The following is a 14,666-nucleotide window of genomic DNA, read 5'->3' as shown; positions in this document are numbered from 1 at the left end:
CACCGGCGTGGCTCAGTCGGTTAAGGCGCTTGCCTGCCGGTCTGAAGTTGCGTTCGGGCGCGGGTTCGATTCCCGCTCGGGCTGATTACCTGGTTGGGTTTTTTCCGAGGTTTTCCCCAGCCGTAATGTGAATACAAGGTAATCTATGGCGAATCCTCGGCCTCATCTCGCCAAATATCATCTTGCTGTCACCAATCTCATCGACGCTAAATAACCTAGTAGTTGATACAGCGTCGTTAAATAACCAACTAAAATAAAAATTATAAGAAAATTAAAATAACAAAAAAATGGTACGTGATAGGAACTTTTTGGCTTTGAATTTGATTTCAGCATGCTGAAAATACCCTAAAAACATTACAACTTTGGAAGCAGGAATTTCATAGCAGACTAGTGTAATTAATTTTTAACTCCGCTTGAGCGAAAAGGAGGTTAAAAATGACTAAAATTCTCTGCACTTGATAGTAATAACACAGGCTAGTATATACAGTCACGAAACTTGAGTTGTGAGGGTGCTAGGAACAATAGACTGTGCCGGTACTATTTCGCATTGTCTGTAATGAGGCAATAGTAGCAATCCTAGTGGTTAGCAACTATCTATGGATGCATATTTACTACGTATTGAGCTTCGTGACTGTATATACTAGACTGTGGTAATAATCTCCCAGCCCAGTACATATTCTACACCAGAGCTGGGCATCAGGAGCGGAACCAGTCTCTAAACGGGGACGCTTAATATTCATCCGTCACAGAATCAGCACTGCGCGGGTGTTCGGCGGGGAAGAAAGGGGATGAAGAGAAATCATATGGCTCCCCGTGAGAGAGTAGAATCCGCTCTTGCTGCCCAGCCCTGTTCTACACAGACTTCCGCCATCTTTCTCTCGGGAAGAAAAGCACTGACTAGGACTACGAGATCTGGTGTACGAAGTGAAAAGTATACCATCTATCCATGTATGCAATGAAGTCAGCCAGTGGCGACTCGTAATTCTACATTCGCAACTATCTCGAAAGTGGTTCCTTTAGGAACCTATGTTTACCGAGTCTTTTTTGTTTCTATTGTGTACTTTCAACCGTTTCAATTTGCGCTACAAATTGTAATACACCCTGTATTTTTAATACAAACAGTTCAAACCCACAATCTTGTAATGTCACTTTGAGTTGCAAATACATACGTTGTTGTAATCTATTTTGAATTGAGCACAAAATTGACCTCGGACCTATTCCGAAAGTTATGATTTTATGATTAAAGAAAAAGCGCGCTTTTACTTGAGTCCCTCCAGTATTTTGTATGTTTATCTGCAATTACGAAGTGAAAAGTATACAATCTATGCATGTATGCAAGAAGTCAGGCAGTGGCGGCTCGTAACTCTACATTCGCAACTATCTCGGAAGTGGCTCATTTCCGGACTCATGTTTACCGAGTCTTTTTCTGCTTCTATTGTGTACTTTCAACCGTTTTAATTTGCGCTATCAATTGTGATACACCCTGTATCTTTAATGCAATCTTAATATCACTTTGAGTTGCAAACACGTTGTAATCTATTTTGTACTGAGGACAATTGACTTCGGACCTGTTCTGAAAGTTATGATTAAAGAAAAAGCACGGTTTTTCTTGAGTCTTTCCAGTATTGTTTATCCGCAATTTCTTTAAATTATTTTCATAAAAACAGAGTACATCTTATAACATTTTCTTACAAGTATTGCTTTACATGAAATTACATAAATACGTTAAAGAACAAAGGTGTACTGGAGGAAACAAAGTGCAAATATAGACCTAAGGCATTGTAACTAAGTGATACAATATTTCTGTTGTGTTTGGGTAAAGGGAGATAAGTCATAAAAAAGTGTTTGGAGATAAATGAAAAATAAACCTCGAACCCTTATTGCAAATAATTTTCTACGCAAATAAAGAAATCAACTGCTAGTATTCTTTGATTTCTGCACACTCATTTAACTTATGTGTTCTTCTGGGGGACAAAATTCCATCTGCACAAAAAAAAAATGACATCCCCCTTTACCCGAACACCACAGATTTCTTCAGCAATTCTAATAATTGTATATTATTTTAAGAAAAAAAAATAGAATTCACCTTTCCGAACAATGGAACGGAAATGTGCTTTTAATGTATGTTAAAAATAAATTAAAATGGAAACTAAGGTCCCTGAGCCAAATAACGCCATGTATACCTTTAACGCCACCCTATTAAAATTTGTTAACGGCACAAGTCTTCGGTAGTGCACTACTGTAGCCTGCATTCGCTTGCAATCTAGTAATGAAATGTGTTACTAGCTGTCCGCTGACATTTACGAGTGACATTATATTCAGTCATTTTCCTGTTGTGTGTTGATAGTGAATGGCTGTTCTTATATCAAGGTAAGAGGCAATATTTTATTTTGTGTGTTGAGCAAATAATAACTATATTAAACTATATATTTTCCTGATCCTTAAACATTCTTCTATGTATAGAAAGTATTTGCTATCTATAAAATTTGAAAATGTTAGAGAAACAGGCATGTCATGTTATCAAGTACTCAGTAGCGCTTTAACGCCATGTGGCGTTAAAGGTCTACAGACAAAATTTTAGGTTATGTTAGTACTAAGGCTGACAGTACAGCATCAGTGTGAACACATCAGGAACATCACTAAGCTTTCAACTTACAAATGTTCAGAATGTGCAGTAATGATATTGGTTCAATTGCTTATCAAACTCTTAATTTTTTTTATTTTACATAACTTAATTTTTTTTTATTGGAAAACATTCATATTAAACTAAGGTAAAAGCTTTTGTGTTTAATAACTTTCTACTGAGTCATACTGTCTCTTTTTTTTAAGTAAGGAGTCACTGGAAAACATATTTTCCTAATCCATCTGGTGTTTCAGTTTCAGATCAAAAATTTTTCATTAGTATTGAGTGATTTTGTATCTTTTATTAAGAGAAACTCAAATTTAGTCGCTTAGTTCAATTTGTGTTGCTTAGGAAAAATAATTCAATAACAATTATAAGTGTATAGGTTACTAGAAAATAGGTGGCGTTAATTGGACAACCTGTTCCTAATAACGCCAGTTTACAAAGTTTTCCTATTTGAGTTCTAATTCTTGTTCGGTATATAATATATCCATTTTCATTGTGCTATTTTGTAAAGATAAGATTACAGTTTCTATTTCATAATTTTCGTGTTTGTACAGAACTTATTTCCAGAGCAAAAGTGACTGAAGTGTTAAGGTAGCGTTATTTGGTACGTGTACCTTATAGTAACTTGCATGTCCTCACGAAAAAAGTATGAAAGTGAAAAAACCGTAAGTGCTAAACATATAAACGAAGTTTTAGTGTAACATGTTTTATGTTTTCTTCCAGATACAAGGAACGAATCTTCTAGGAAGCATAACCAGTAAGATGAGCTCTAATTCTCGAACTACGAGTCCACCCGATCAGCCCAATATTGAAGATCCACTGTCTGATGAAGATGAAGAGACATTTGATGAACCCAGTTTGAATAAGGACGAGAAACAAGAGCAGATGGAAGAGATTAGAAAGTTTCTACAGGAAAATGTAGAGGCTGAATTATTTTTTAATAAGGAAGAGAAACAGGAGTACTCGGAAGAGGTTAGAAAGATTCTAAAGGGAAATGAATTAATGGCTAAAGAAAATGTCATAAGCTTGCTTGAGATGTACGAACTAGAACTACGGAATAAGTACTTCGCCGCTGCCGAAGAAGACATGTTAACTCCAAGGCAGGCTGACCAAGTTTACAAGTTGTGGAAGGAATGGGACGAGATTGCAATCAAATTGAAACAGGAAAGGTTCCGCCACTCGGAAATGTTGGCACAGCTCCAAAAGCACAACTCTAAGGCTGGAGAAACAAACAATAAGGAAACACACAGTAATCCTGAACTTGAAGATGTAAGTTCAGATTCTGACACAGATGAACATTATGACAATTGGCATTTAGCTATTGCGATTTCCAGATATGAAATGAATAACAGAACGAACGTGCCCAACGGTAAGTTTTATTTCCATGCATGTATTCTATTTTAAAGCAAAGAACATCCTTGACAGGAATGTAAGCTTACACCTCTGATCACATATAACTAGACAGTGGATGCGGGATGACTTATCGTTGAATGTAGGTGCACATTTAGTTTATGTTACATTTTTTTCATTCAGACCATTGGCTCAAAAGGTTTTAAACGTAAACAGACGATGTTAACATGCAACTGTATCTCCGTACAGTTAGAAGGAAAAGAAAAATAACGTACTGTAGTACATATCTTGCAAGGTTCAGTCCTCGTCATCATTGATGCAATTACCAGCGTTGCAGTAAACAACAATATATTCTCGTAAGTTGTCGAAGCTGAATCGTCTTCGCCTATAGCACCCAGATAAGACTGACGTCCTATATATAGATACTGGACGTTTCACACAAATATGTTAATAACAATGACTATGACAGACTAAATATAAGAAAAAAAAAATTGGAGGCAATTTATAACACAAAGATTATGGTATCATGATTGCCGACTATGAAAATCTTACACGCAATGTTAAAAAAAATAAAACGTTCGGATCCTATATATAGGACGTCAGTCTTATCTGGGTTTGTATCGAGAGAATTTCTGAAGAAAACCTCTAAAATAGGGATCACTCAATTTCTTTAGAGGAATATTTGTACCGAGCATCATGTTGCACGTGTCGTTAGACCCGCACAACTAGATGATGATGATGATTCCTCAGATTTCATTTCAACGCATTTCCTGTGCTATGTACTGTTGCAATGTTTCTCTATAGCCTGAGTTGTTCTGGCTTTTATTTAAATTTTACATACATTACACATGATATTGTCTTAGTTAATACATAAAATGTCACTCTCATACTTCTTAATTACATTTCGTATCTCTAAGCGAATTTAACGTTTTGACTTCGACATTATGAATGGATCAGCACTACACTATTCAACTCGTACTAAATACTTGAGCAGGATAACACAACCGGGGTTCCTTCATTATGTACGCTGCTGTACTCGCCAGGTACACAAAAGACGGACGGTGCGGCACGTACCATATACTCCGATACGAAACAACTTCACTTTTCCTTAAGTCATCCCGCATCCACTGTCTACATATAACAGATTGATCAACTTAACGCACTTTCAAGATAACTGTTATTAATTTCACTACGCTACCAACTGCAAAATAAGTCGCTTCATAATGCTGATGGGATTGCATGGAGTAATAGTTGTACTTCCATCTAGCGGTCGTTACCAAAAAATTCATTTTCGACAGTGGAGATCCTACTGGTTGTTCTCTTGTATATATAGCCATTTCATTACAAGGGAATGAACAATCTGATATAGGCCTATATGTGATCAGGGTCTTACAGTTAATTTAGAATACATGGTGAAACTACACTCTATTAACAAACCTGAAAACTTTCCCTTTCTAGAACCGAAAATATTAACGGACACAACATGATATTAAATAAACTCTTAAATCAAACAAAGACCATATACGTAAACACCAGACGTCAGATTTCTTTCTTTTACCTTCGCATAAACTTAAGTATATCCGATCTTTGATGGAGAATAGAATTGGACTTTTGCTGAAAATTTTCATTCATGTTTTATTTTTCCAATTTATTATTTGGTTCTCCCTTTTTAAATACTACATAACTAGGTTCAAATTTTATCAGTTATATTATCACCATTTAATACGAGAAAAATTCGTTCCGGCACCGGGAATCGAATCCAGGACCTCTCAGCTCTACGCGCTGAGTTCTCTTTCCAACTGAGCTATGCCGGGACACGACCCACGGTGCCGGCCGAACTCCTCTCGTAATGCTTTACGGCCTTGAGGTGGGCGAGACCTCATATATAATGAATATGTGATGTATTAACTGTTAGCAGTTGTCATAAACTGATGTTGAATATGGCCATAAAGTCATTTAAATATGCGCTCCTGCATGTATGACTTACATTGTATAAAGTGCAGGTAGTAAGGCCGTAAAGCATTACGAGAGGAGTTCGGCAGGCACCGTGGATCGTGTCCCGGCATAGCTCAGTTGGAAAGAGCACTCAACGCGTAGAGCTCAGAGGTCCTGGGTTCGATTCCCGGCGCCGGAACGAATTTTTTTCGTATTAAATTGTGATAATACACATTGGCTACTTCATAGTAGTCATGTAATATTCAATGAGGTGGGCGACACCTGATATATATAATGAATATGTGATGTATTATCAGTTATAGTTTTTACATTTTCTGAGGTGAGGTATATGAGTTTTAACTTAGTGGTCTTTTAAAAAAAATACGGAAATTAGGCGGAAAATTAATAATCTTTTTATTTTCCCAATGTATTCTTTGATTTTACTTCTGTAAAATAGTTTAACATATTAAAATAGATTTGGGGGAGGTGGGATATGATGGTAGAGACTATATTAATCTTGCACAGGATAGGGACCGATGGCGGGCTTATGTGAGGGCGGAAATAAACCTGTTGGTTCCTTAAAAGCCATTTATAAGTAAGTAAAATGGTTTAACAGATATGATTATAGAAAAATTATATCTATGTTAATGCTTCATTTTTCTAAGGAGTGAGCGTAGTAGGCTATATGTGTAGGCCTAGATGTCTCATTCTGACGCTCATTATCCGTAAATTCAGATTTTTCCACACAAAACGAACTCTTTCTCGCCTTACATTTGTAGAAAGTTAAAGTTTTCAGGAATTATTTATTTGCGTTATTAACATGTACTCAATTAGTCTTGTTTATTGACATTTCTTTTTAATTTTGTGATGTTACAGGTAGTAATGTACTGAAAATCGTCACGAATGGGGGAAAAATTATTTTCCAGTAAGGAAAATAAATTAAATAAAAATTACTGCTTCGGCATAAAATAAAGTTACGCGTGTGCGCTCTCAAAATCAGCAGTTTAGCTTCAACACTTTTCGAAAAAACGATTCTTTAAGTAAGATATAACTTAACACAATTAAGATAGGCAGTTCCTTATCTCATTTCAACTAATTTTATTTAATTTATTTAACTAGCTAGCTAGTGAGTACAACTCATTTTAATTACTAGGTTCTAATGTTATTGTTTTCCCACCATGTTAATAATGTCAAATCAAGTGATCATATAAATTTTAGCCACTCGAACGCAATTACAAGGGCCCCCTAGAAAGTTAGTTTTCCTGGCGCCGTCTACAAAAAGAAAACACAATTTCATTGAAAGTTTTATTGGAACGAATACAGATACCGTTAAACTATTTTTCAACATATTCTCCAACGAAAAAGAGATATTTGTCATACCGTGGGATCAACTTTTGTATCCCTGTGTCGTAGAAGTCTGCCACCTGGGATCGGAACCACTATGACAGCGTCTACACCCCTCTGTTAATCCCACGGTTTGAGGAATGTCTCAATTCGGGTGAAGAATATATTGTAAAACAGCTCAACAATTATTGCTGTATCCGTCCCAATAAATCTTTCCATGTAAACGGTCCAGGAAAACTTACTTTCTGGACAGCCCTCATAATTGCGCTCGAGTGGCCAAAATTTGTATAAGCATTTGTTTTGGCAATATTAACATGGTGGTAGAAAAAAAAATAACTTTTTATCTTCCCCCATGTGAATGTTTGGTCGTTAGGCCTACAACGGTCATGGAGCTATTAATCTTTAAAACGCATATTTATGTTTATGTGAAAGGTAAGAAAAAGGAATCCGACTAAGGCATAAAATTTCAAAGTATTCCCATATGGTAATGTTTCTCTATCTTGTGAAATACCTTATATAGCTAAGATGTGTTTGATAAAATAATGTTTCAGATTAAAGTCGTTTGCTTCTGTGCGAACAATCATAATCTAATGACAAAATATGGGATCCCTTTTTAAAATAGTTGACATCGAACAAAATATGGGATACCTTTTTAAAACAATTGACATCGAAATTAAATTGATAACCTCCACTAAATAAAAAAATTGTATTGTTGCAAACGCGTTGTTTCCGTGATAAGCTGCTGTAAATTTAAAAAAAAATACCCTATAATATAAGCTCAGTTCCATTGATATTTTGGCAAAAATGATTGCTTTATAGAAATAACACGTAATTCCCTGCTAGTCGATGGGTCTGTGTGGTGTGCAATGGTAGGTTTTCGTAGTTTTAACTTGGGCGTGTCATAGTTACTGTAGGGATATAACGAGCTGGCTAGCGGAGTCTAAAAGGAGGGAAGGCGTTACTGATCGAATTGTTCATCGCACGCAGAATATAATGGAGATGTATTAGTCATTCACAAACCTCCTTCCTTGTAGTCGCGCCGTGAATTCAGGTTATTTCTTGACATAATATTGCGTTTTAATTTCATCAAAGTTTTATGAATATTGTGTTATAAGCGGGCTTAGGATCCGAGACAATTTAAGAATGAAGTTACAGTACAACGGAGTACAGATGGAGTGAGGTGGCGCATTGAATTTTGTTTACCTGTGCGTCAGTGTACAATCCGGTTCGTGATCAGAGGTACAGTATTCTTCCGTCTCTCCCTACGAAACGAACTAAGGCCATAACAATGTATTTTAAATTCTTAGTGAACAGTTTTTTTCGAACTAGTTCCAAGTATGTACATGGTTGTTCACTGTAACGCTACCTTCAACGTCGCCTAGGGACATGAAAACTTGTGAAATATGTATCCTGCTTCATTTTCCAACGTCACTAGATTGTACTATTAACAGTAGAATATAACGCAGCACATTGACGTCGTTGTTTACATTCACAGTATGTCTGTCTATTATGTTCAAGGAACTCTGTAGTCAAGTTGTGCGTACATTGATTGCTAAAGTGTCCCGGATCCTAAGCCTGGTTATAAGTAAAGGTAGGAATTTATACCACAACATGAAGATATTAGGTTAGTTGTGCTTAGACTGTCGTTGCGTCATGAATGACGTGAAGCCTGAGGTATGGCCAGGTTAAAACTGAAATGTGTTTTGTATCGCAGCAATTGGATGGGGATACATTTCTCGTGCGTACAACGAACACTCTATGCATACCTAACGTTGTAGTTGCTGTGGGTAAATGTCTATCTTCAGTTATAAGAATTTATCAAAGACGTATCTAGTAATATAATTATTTTGTTTTCCTCACAGGGACGCAACGGCTTGAAGATCTACCTTCAACATCATCCCAACAAATAAATTCCACAGGTTTGTGACTGAAATATAATAAGGGCTTGAATGCATGCACGCATACTTACATACACACATACATTACCAGGCTTCGGCCTAGGGACACAGAGTAACCAGTATGAGGGTTAGAGTACACGGAGTATAAATGACGTCATGACCCGTGTGCAGTCACCCGACTGCAACAGCGCAGGTGGGTCCGTAATGTGCATTACCGTTGTGTGTATTGCTGCTTGGCTGCGGTACGTGTAACAGGCTTCGGCGTAGGGACACCTGATTGGAGGTTACAACTCACGTTAATACTTTAATGGTAGACATTTATTGTCTACACTAGGAATGTACTGTATATATTGCATCTGTACAGGTTGAAATATATTTTGTGCTGTACTATGACGGACTGTTTACACGTTGAGACACGAAGTAACGGTACGCTCCATCTCCCATTCCACTCGACCAACACAACACTATCCCTGTGCGTTCTGAACTTCATGCGTTTCTGTGCCCAGGACCGCAGCCTGTACATTACATACATTATAGCGCCTATGCACTACATACGAGGTTCGTACCGAAAGTAATGCCTCCTATTTTTTTTGTGTTAACGTGTAACGTCTGAGCCGAATGTTAGTGGCGTTGTAGTAAAGGTTGAACGTTCACGCTAATGTCCTGTTAGTTTGATTATCGTGCGACAAATAGTGGCAGTAGGGCAGTCTACCAAAATGGCATCTGACATAGAGGTGCGTAAGAAACAGATTTATTACTGAATTTCTCACTGCAAAAGAAATTACACTCATTGACATCCATCACCGTTTGCTGAAGGCATGTGGAAACCATACATTGAATGCGAGCACAGTAAGGTCGTGAGTAGTGCGTTTCAACAGTGGCAGTCTTTTGGGATAGGCAGGATATGATTCTATTGGAGCTCTGGAGCCTGAAGAAACTGTCAATTCTGGCTACGCTGGAAGCCTGAATTTCCAGAGTCAGGCCAGAGAAGGAAACCTTTCGCTTGCAACACGTTGCAAAATTTGGCTGCACTCTCCTATCACATCTACCGTATAGTCGGGACTTAGCGCCTTTAGACTTCCATCTCTTTGAGTCTATGAAAGATGGACTACGCCGGAAAAATTTACCAGACAAGAATGCTGTCATCGCAATGGCAGCGTTCAGCCGGGACAGCACTAATTCAGCTATTCATTTTTGCTCATTTACAGCAGCTGTAAGTTGCTGAACGACCAGATTGCAAAAGTCCGCTGTCTTTACAAAGAAACTCGCCATTGCGCCGTCTACTTCAAAATATAGGACACTATTGGCTGTTGCCTACTCCCTCCACTTTTGCTGGCTTGCAGCGAAAAAACATTTGCTACCAAAATGGCGGCCGGTATTTCAGCGCTGTCAGTCAGCAAGGCGTTCAATGCTGTCGCTATTTCAGCGCGACCTCAGCGCTGTCCCTGTCAGCAGCCAAAGTGACTTGCCTCTGCTGGTTCAGATTTTTACGAGCGCGGCATGCAGGCTCTTGTCCATCGCTAACAAAAATGCATAACGAATGGTGGTGACTATGTGGAAAAATAAATGTATGTAGCTGAACCTTGCTCTATTTAACTGTGTTATGATGTTCTGTGTATCTGTTGTAATTTCCATGGAAATAAATAGGAGGCATTACTTTCTGAACGACCTTCGTACATTAAATTACATCACAGTCTAGTTTAATACAGTCACGAAGCTTAATACTTACTAAATTTGCAAACATAGACGGTTGAAATATGCATCCATAGATAGTTGCTAACCACCAGGATCGCTACTATCGCCTCATCACAGACTCTTTTCCTAGCAGACCATAAAATGTTTGTACTTTCGATATCGTGTTCTTTTGAAAAAATTAACACCTTCCTTCCACTATTGAAATATGAACTAGATAAGGTTTATATATTATTTTCATAAAATATATATTATATTCTATAAACTTACCTTCCTGGATCTTTCGGAAGAAGGATAACTCTAACCTATTTTTCTTACAATTTATAATACTACAAAGTCTCCTTGTCCCATATTATTATTCAAATTATTGTATTTTAGCCATTTACATTTATTACAACCGATAACGAACATTTCACAGTTTACATAGCTTTTCACAAAAATGCGAAATACGGCACAGTCAATGCTTTTTCGATATAGACCAGGCCGTAATGTTTGTTCGGGTTTTCTATTTCAGTGTATGGAGCTCAGTGAAATATTATATTGTAACTTTATTGCTTATCATTGCTAAGCTTTATTTAGTGTAAGGTGTCCATAAGTTCCATTTACTTCTTGTTGCATAATATGTTGCAGAAATAATTACAAAACTGTATTATTTTAATGTGAAGAGAATTTTACATGTTAACATAATCTGTTCGCGTCAACATTTCAAGTTTAGAATGGAAGCTATTTTGAGGTTTAATAAAAAAGGATTTATATTGTGATTTCAATTTAGCACATCTACCTTCCTTAATTTTAGACAAAACATTTACCATACCACTCCTATGAAATTAGTGTACGTACCATTGTGTTACTTCGTCTCTTAAGTAGTAGATAATAGTACATTATGCAATGAGCCTATAATGATAGTACTTAAGAAGCGAGTATGGATATTTATGAAACGATTATCATTATAGGCGAGTTTCATACGACTTTTTATGCTCCACCATATTTCTAACTTGAAATTATTCAGATGTATACATTTTATTTGTATCTGACAAGATCGGAAGTGACCTTGTTCTAGGTCGTGAATTGTGAGATGTGCGCAGACGCGAAAGTAGTGATTTTTTTCCGAGGAACAATAATGTCATTGACCTTGATGTAATCCCGTTAAACTTGATATAACCTTGATTATTGAATTCGACATTGAAAAACGAGATGACAAATTGAATTTATTTGAATATTATTTACAATTAACGCTAATTATTATAGTAACAGAACATAACCTTCTGCGACAGTATTGGATTTCCAGCCTCCGTGACTTTTCGCTAATTCTCTTTCGATTGCATATCCGAGAATAATCGATACTTGCGGTTTTATAACGGTACAAAGCTGACTTGTCATTGGCTGAACACCTGTAAGCTGAGTTGTCATTGGCTGAACACCTGTACTTACTGAGTAAGTGTACTTTAATGACATGCATTAAAGGACTGCCACCAGGTGTGTAATTACTACATTTCGGCATGGTCGAGCATAAATACAATAATTCAGTACTCAATTGTAGTATTAAAATACAGACAAATTGAATGTCCGGGGTATCATACATGACATTATGCTTAATTATAAAGTACAGTATAATTGCGAATTTAGGAATATAAGTTAAATATAGTAAACATAACCTATAATTTTCATATTAATGGCAAGGTATTGGAGATCACTAAATTTAGACATAAAGGGGCAACTGGTACAGTAAACATAATCTATAATTTCAACATATCTAAATATCCATGCGGTGCAATTGAAAATTATTGAATCATGGATAAATGAATGTACAAGAATTTCGCAATATTTAATGGAAATAAAGTCAGGTATTACACATACGAACAACGTAATTTTCATACCATAAATAATATTACATCTTAACTCGCAAGTGAATTATGTATGAAGTGTCTCATAATCATTGTTTTAAATTTTATTAATGGAATTACACTACATTTTAGAGAAACATATGTTACTGTTTATGCATTCCAACTAATTTATACGGTTGAAACGCCGCCCTTCGTGATCGAGTTCAGCGATTCACATGGTCTGCCTTACGGCCTGTATTAGATCACGATGGCTGTGGCACAGTCTATTGTTCCTAGTACTCACAGCGCTCCAAGCGGCTAGCAACTACCGCGAGATTTGCAAAAAATCATCCCAAGCTTCGTGACTGTATATAGTAGACTGTGATTACATTAGATACCGTATCTAGTTTATAAAAACATATTTATCCGTGCATTAGTGGTACACTTTGTGCATTTTTATGGAGAGCGTCCTTCTCCACATCGAGTATGGCCACCATTCCAGGATCCGTGGTGGAACAAAATATGGCATAATTTCAAATGCTTACTGACAAAAGACCGTGAGCCACAGCCGAATTCTGAGCTTATTAGTTGTTAGGTTATTAACCAATGTAACTTGTGTTACAAGCGCCAATGACGCCACCTCCCCATACTAAGGGGCGTAAGAGCACCGAAATTGCACATAATAATAGCCGTGCCGCTAGGACTCTCTCAGTAATATTTCGGATCCGACTGCAGCTACAGAGCTGTGCGACCACTCATTTGATTTGCAACCGTGACTTCTACAATTTTTAAGTGATAATAGGCATGTACGATATAGTTTGAGCGAGTCATAGTGAAAATTATGCTATGAACTTGAAGTGCTTTCAATTTCGAAATGTGAAAAAAAAATATTACATGCGCTCCATTAATCACTTCTCTTATCATAGGGTAATACTCTCTATTTTCAAACTGAAACAAACATCAAACTTCGGCATATGTATTATATGTCTTTCTCGTGTTAAATTTTACTGTACCTGGTTAACAAGTTTCGGCCTGCTATTCGCCTTCTTCAGAACTGGTTGTTGCTGATCTTGGCGTCTTTTGTTTTGTTTCCTGTGGGGGTGTGTCTGTGTAGTGTAATGTGGAGTCAAAGAGTGTATGTGTTCTGAAATTGAGTTGTGTGTTGAGAATTTACACTAGACAATACGATCTCAGGCAACTGTGAGGAAATAAATGGCGACTATTTTTAATTGGGTTATTTTACGACGCTGTATCAACATCTAGGTTATTTAGAGTCGGAATGAAATGAAGGTAGATAATGCCGGTGAAATGAGTCCGGGGTCCAGCACCGAAAGTTACCCAGCATTTGCTCGTATTAGGTTGAGGGAAAACCTCGGAAAAAACCTCAACCAGTTAACTTGCCCCGACCGGGTTTCGAACCCGGGCCACCTGGTTTCGCGGCCAGACGCGCTGACCGTTACTCCACGGCTATTTTACAACTGATGACGACTTCGTCGAGTTTCTGAGGATTGAAAATTAAGATGCCATTGAACATGAACCACGTAGAATATAAAAGAAATGAAAATCAGTTGTATCATAAGCATAAATTTAGATTGGGTAAATCCTCTAACTGCATTTTACTGCAGACACTATTGTTGTTGTGTAGGCCATGACTAAAGCAAGACAAAGAAAATAGTGTGCAACGCGACGACGGGCAGGAGTGTGTCATAATTACGGAGCGGATGTTGATGAAAAGTCATATTCTTATTTTTCACATTAGGACGATGCTTATTAGGCCTAATATAGAAAATAATATGTTAATATCAACATAAAAAAGTAATTTCTTATATTGTATTTTTTGCATTTTTTTTTTTTTTACGTTTTCGAACTAATAGGTTATTTTTATATTTTTTCGATATTTTTGGTCATTTTTAATACTTTGAAGAGCTTTTACATCATTTGGAATGCATTTTTTATCTTCTTTACTGACAGGTCTGTTAAATCATTTTCTAAGCA

At 37.0% G+C, this 14,666-nt stretch overlaps 1 protein-coding gene across 1 annotated transcript in view; it reads left to right on the top strand.

Annotated features, from left to right (window-relative positions):
• Positions 1-14,666, top strand: part of LOC138698274 (ice nucleation protein-like) — a 46,468-nt gene that overhangs the window by 20,757 nt on the left and 11,045 nt on the right. Inside the window, exons 2-3 of the mRNA XM_069824062.1 lie at positions 3,353-3,998; positions 9,121-9,177. Coding sequence (XP_069680163.1) covers positions 3,392-3,998; positions 9,121-9,177 — 664 coding nt within the window. The 5' untranslated portion in view covers positions 3,353-3,391. The remainder of the gene's footprint in view (positions 1-3,352; positions 3,999-9,120; positions 9,178-14,666) is intronic.

This window comes from Periplaneta americana, chromosome 4 (assembly GCF_040183065.1).
Source record: "Periplaneta americana isolate PAMFEO1 chromosome 4, P.americana_PAMFEO1_priV1, whole genome shotgun sequence".
Taxonomy (NCBI): Eukaryota; Metazoa; Arthropoda; class Insecta; order Blattodea; family Blattidae; genus Periplaneta; species Periplaneta americana.
The sequence above is the reverse complement of the archived record's forward strand: the minus strand, read 5'-3'. Positions and strand labels throughout refer to the sequence as shown.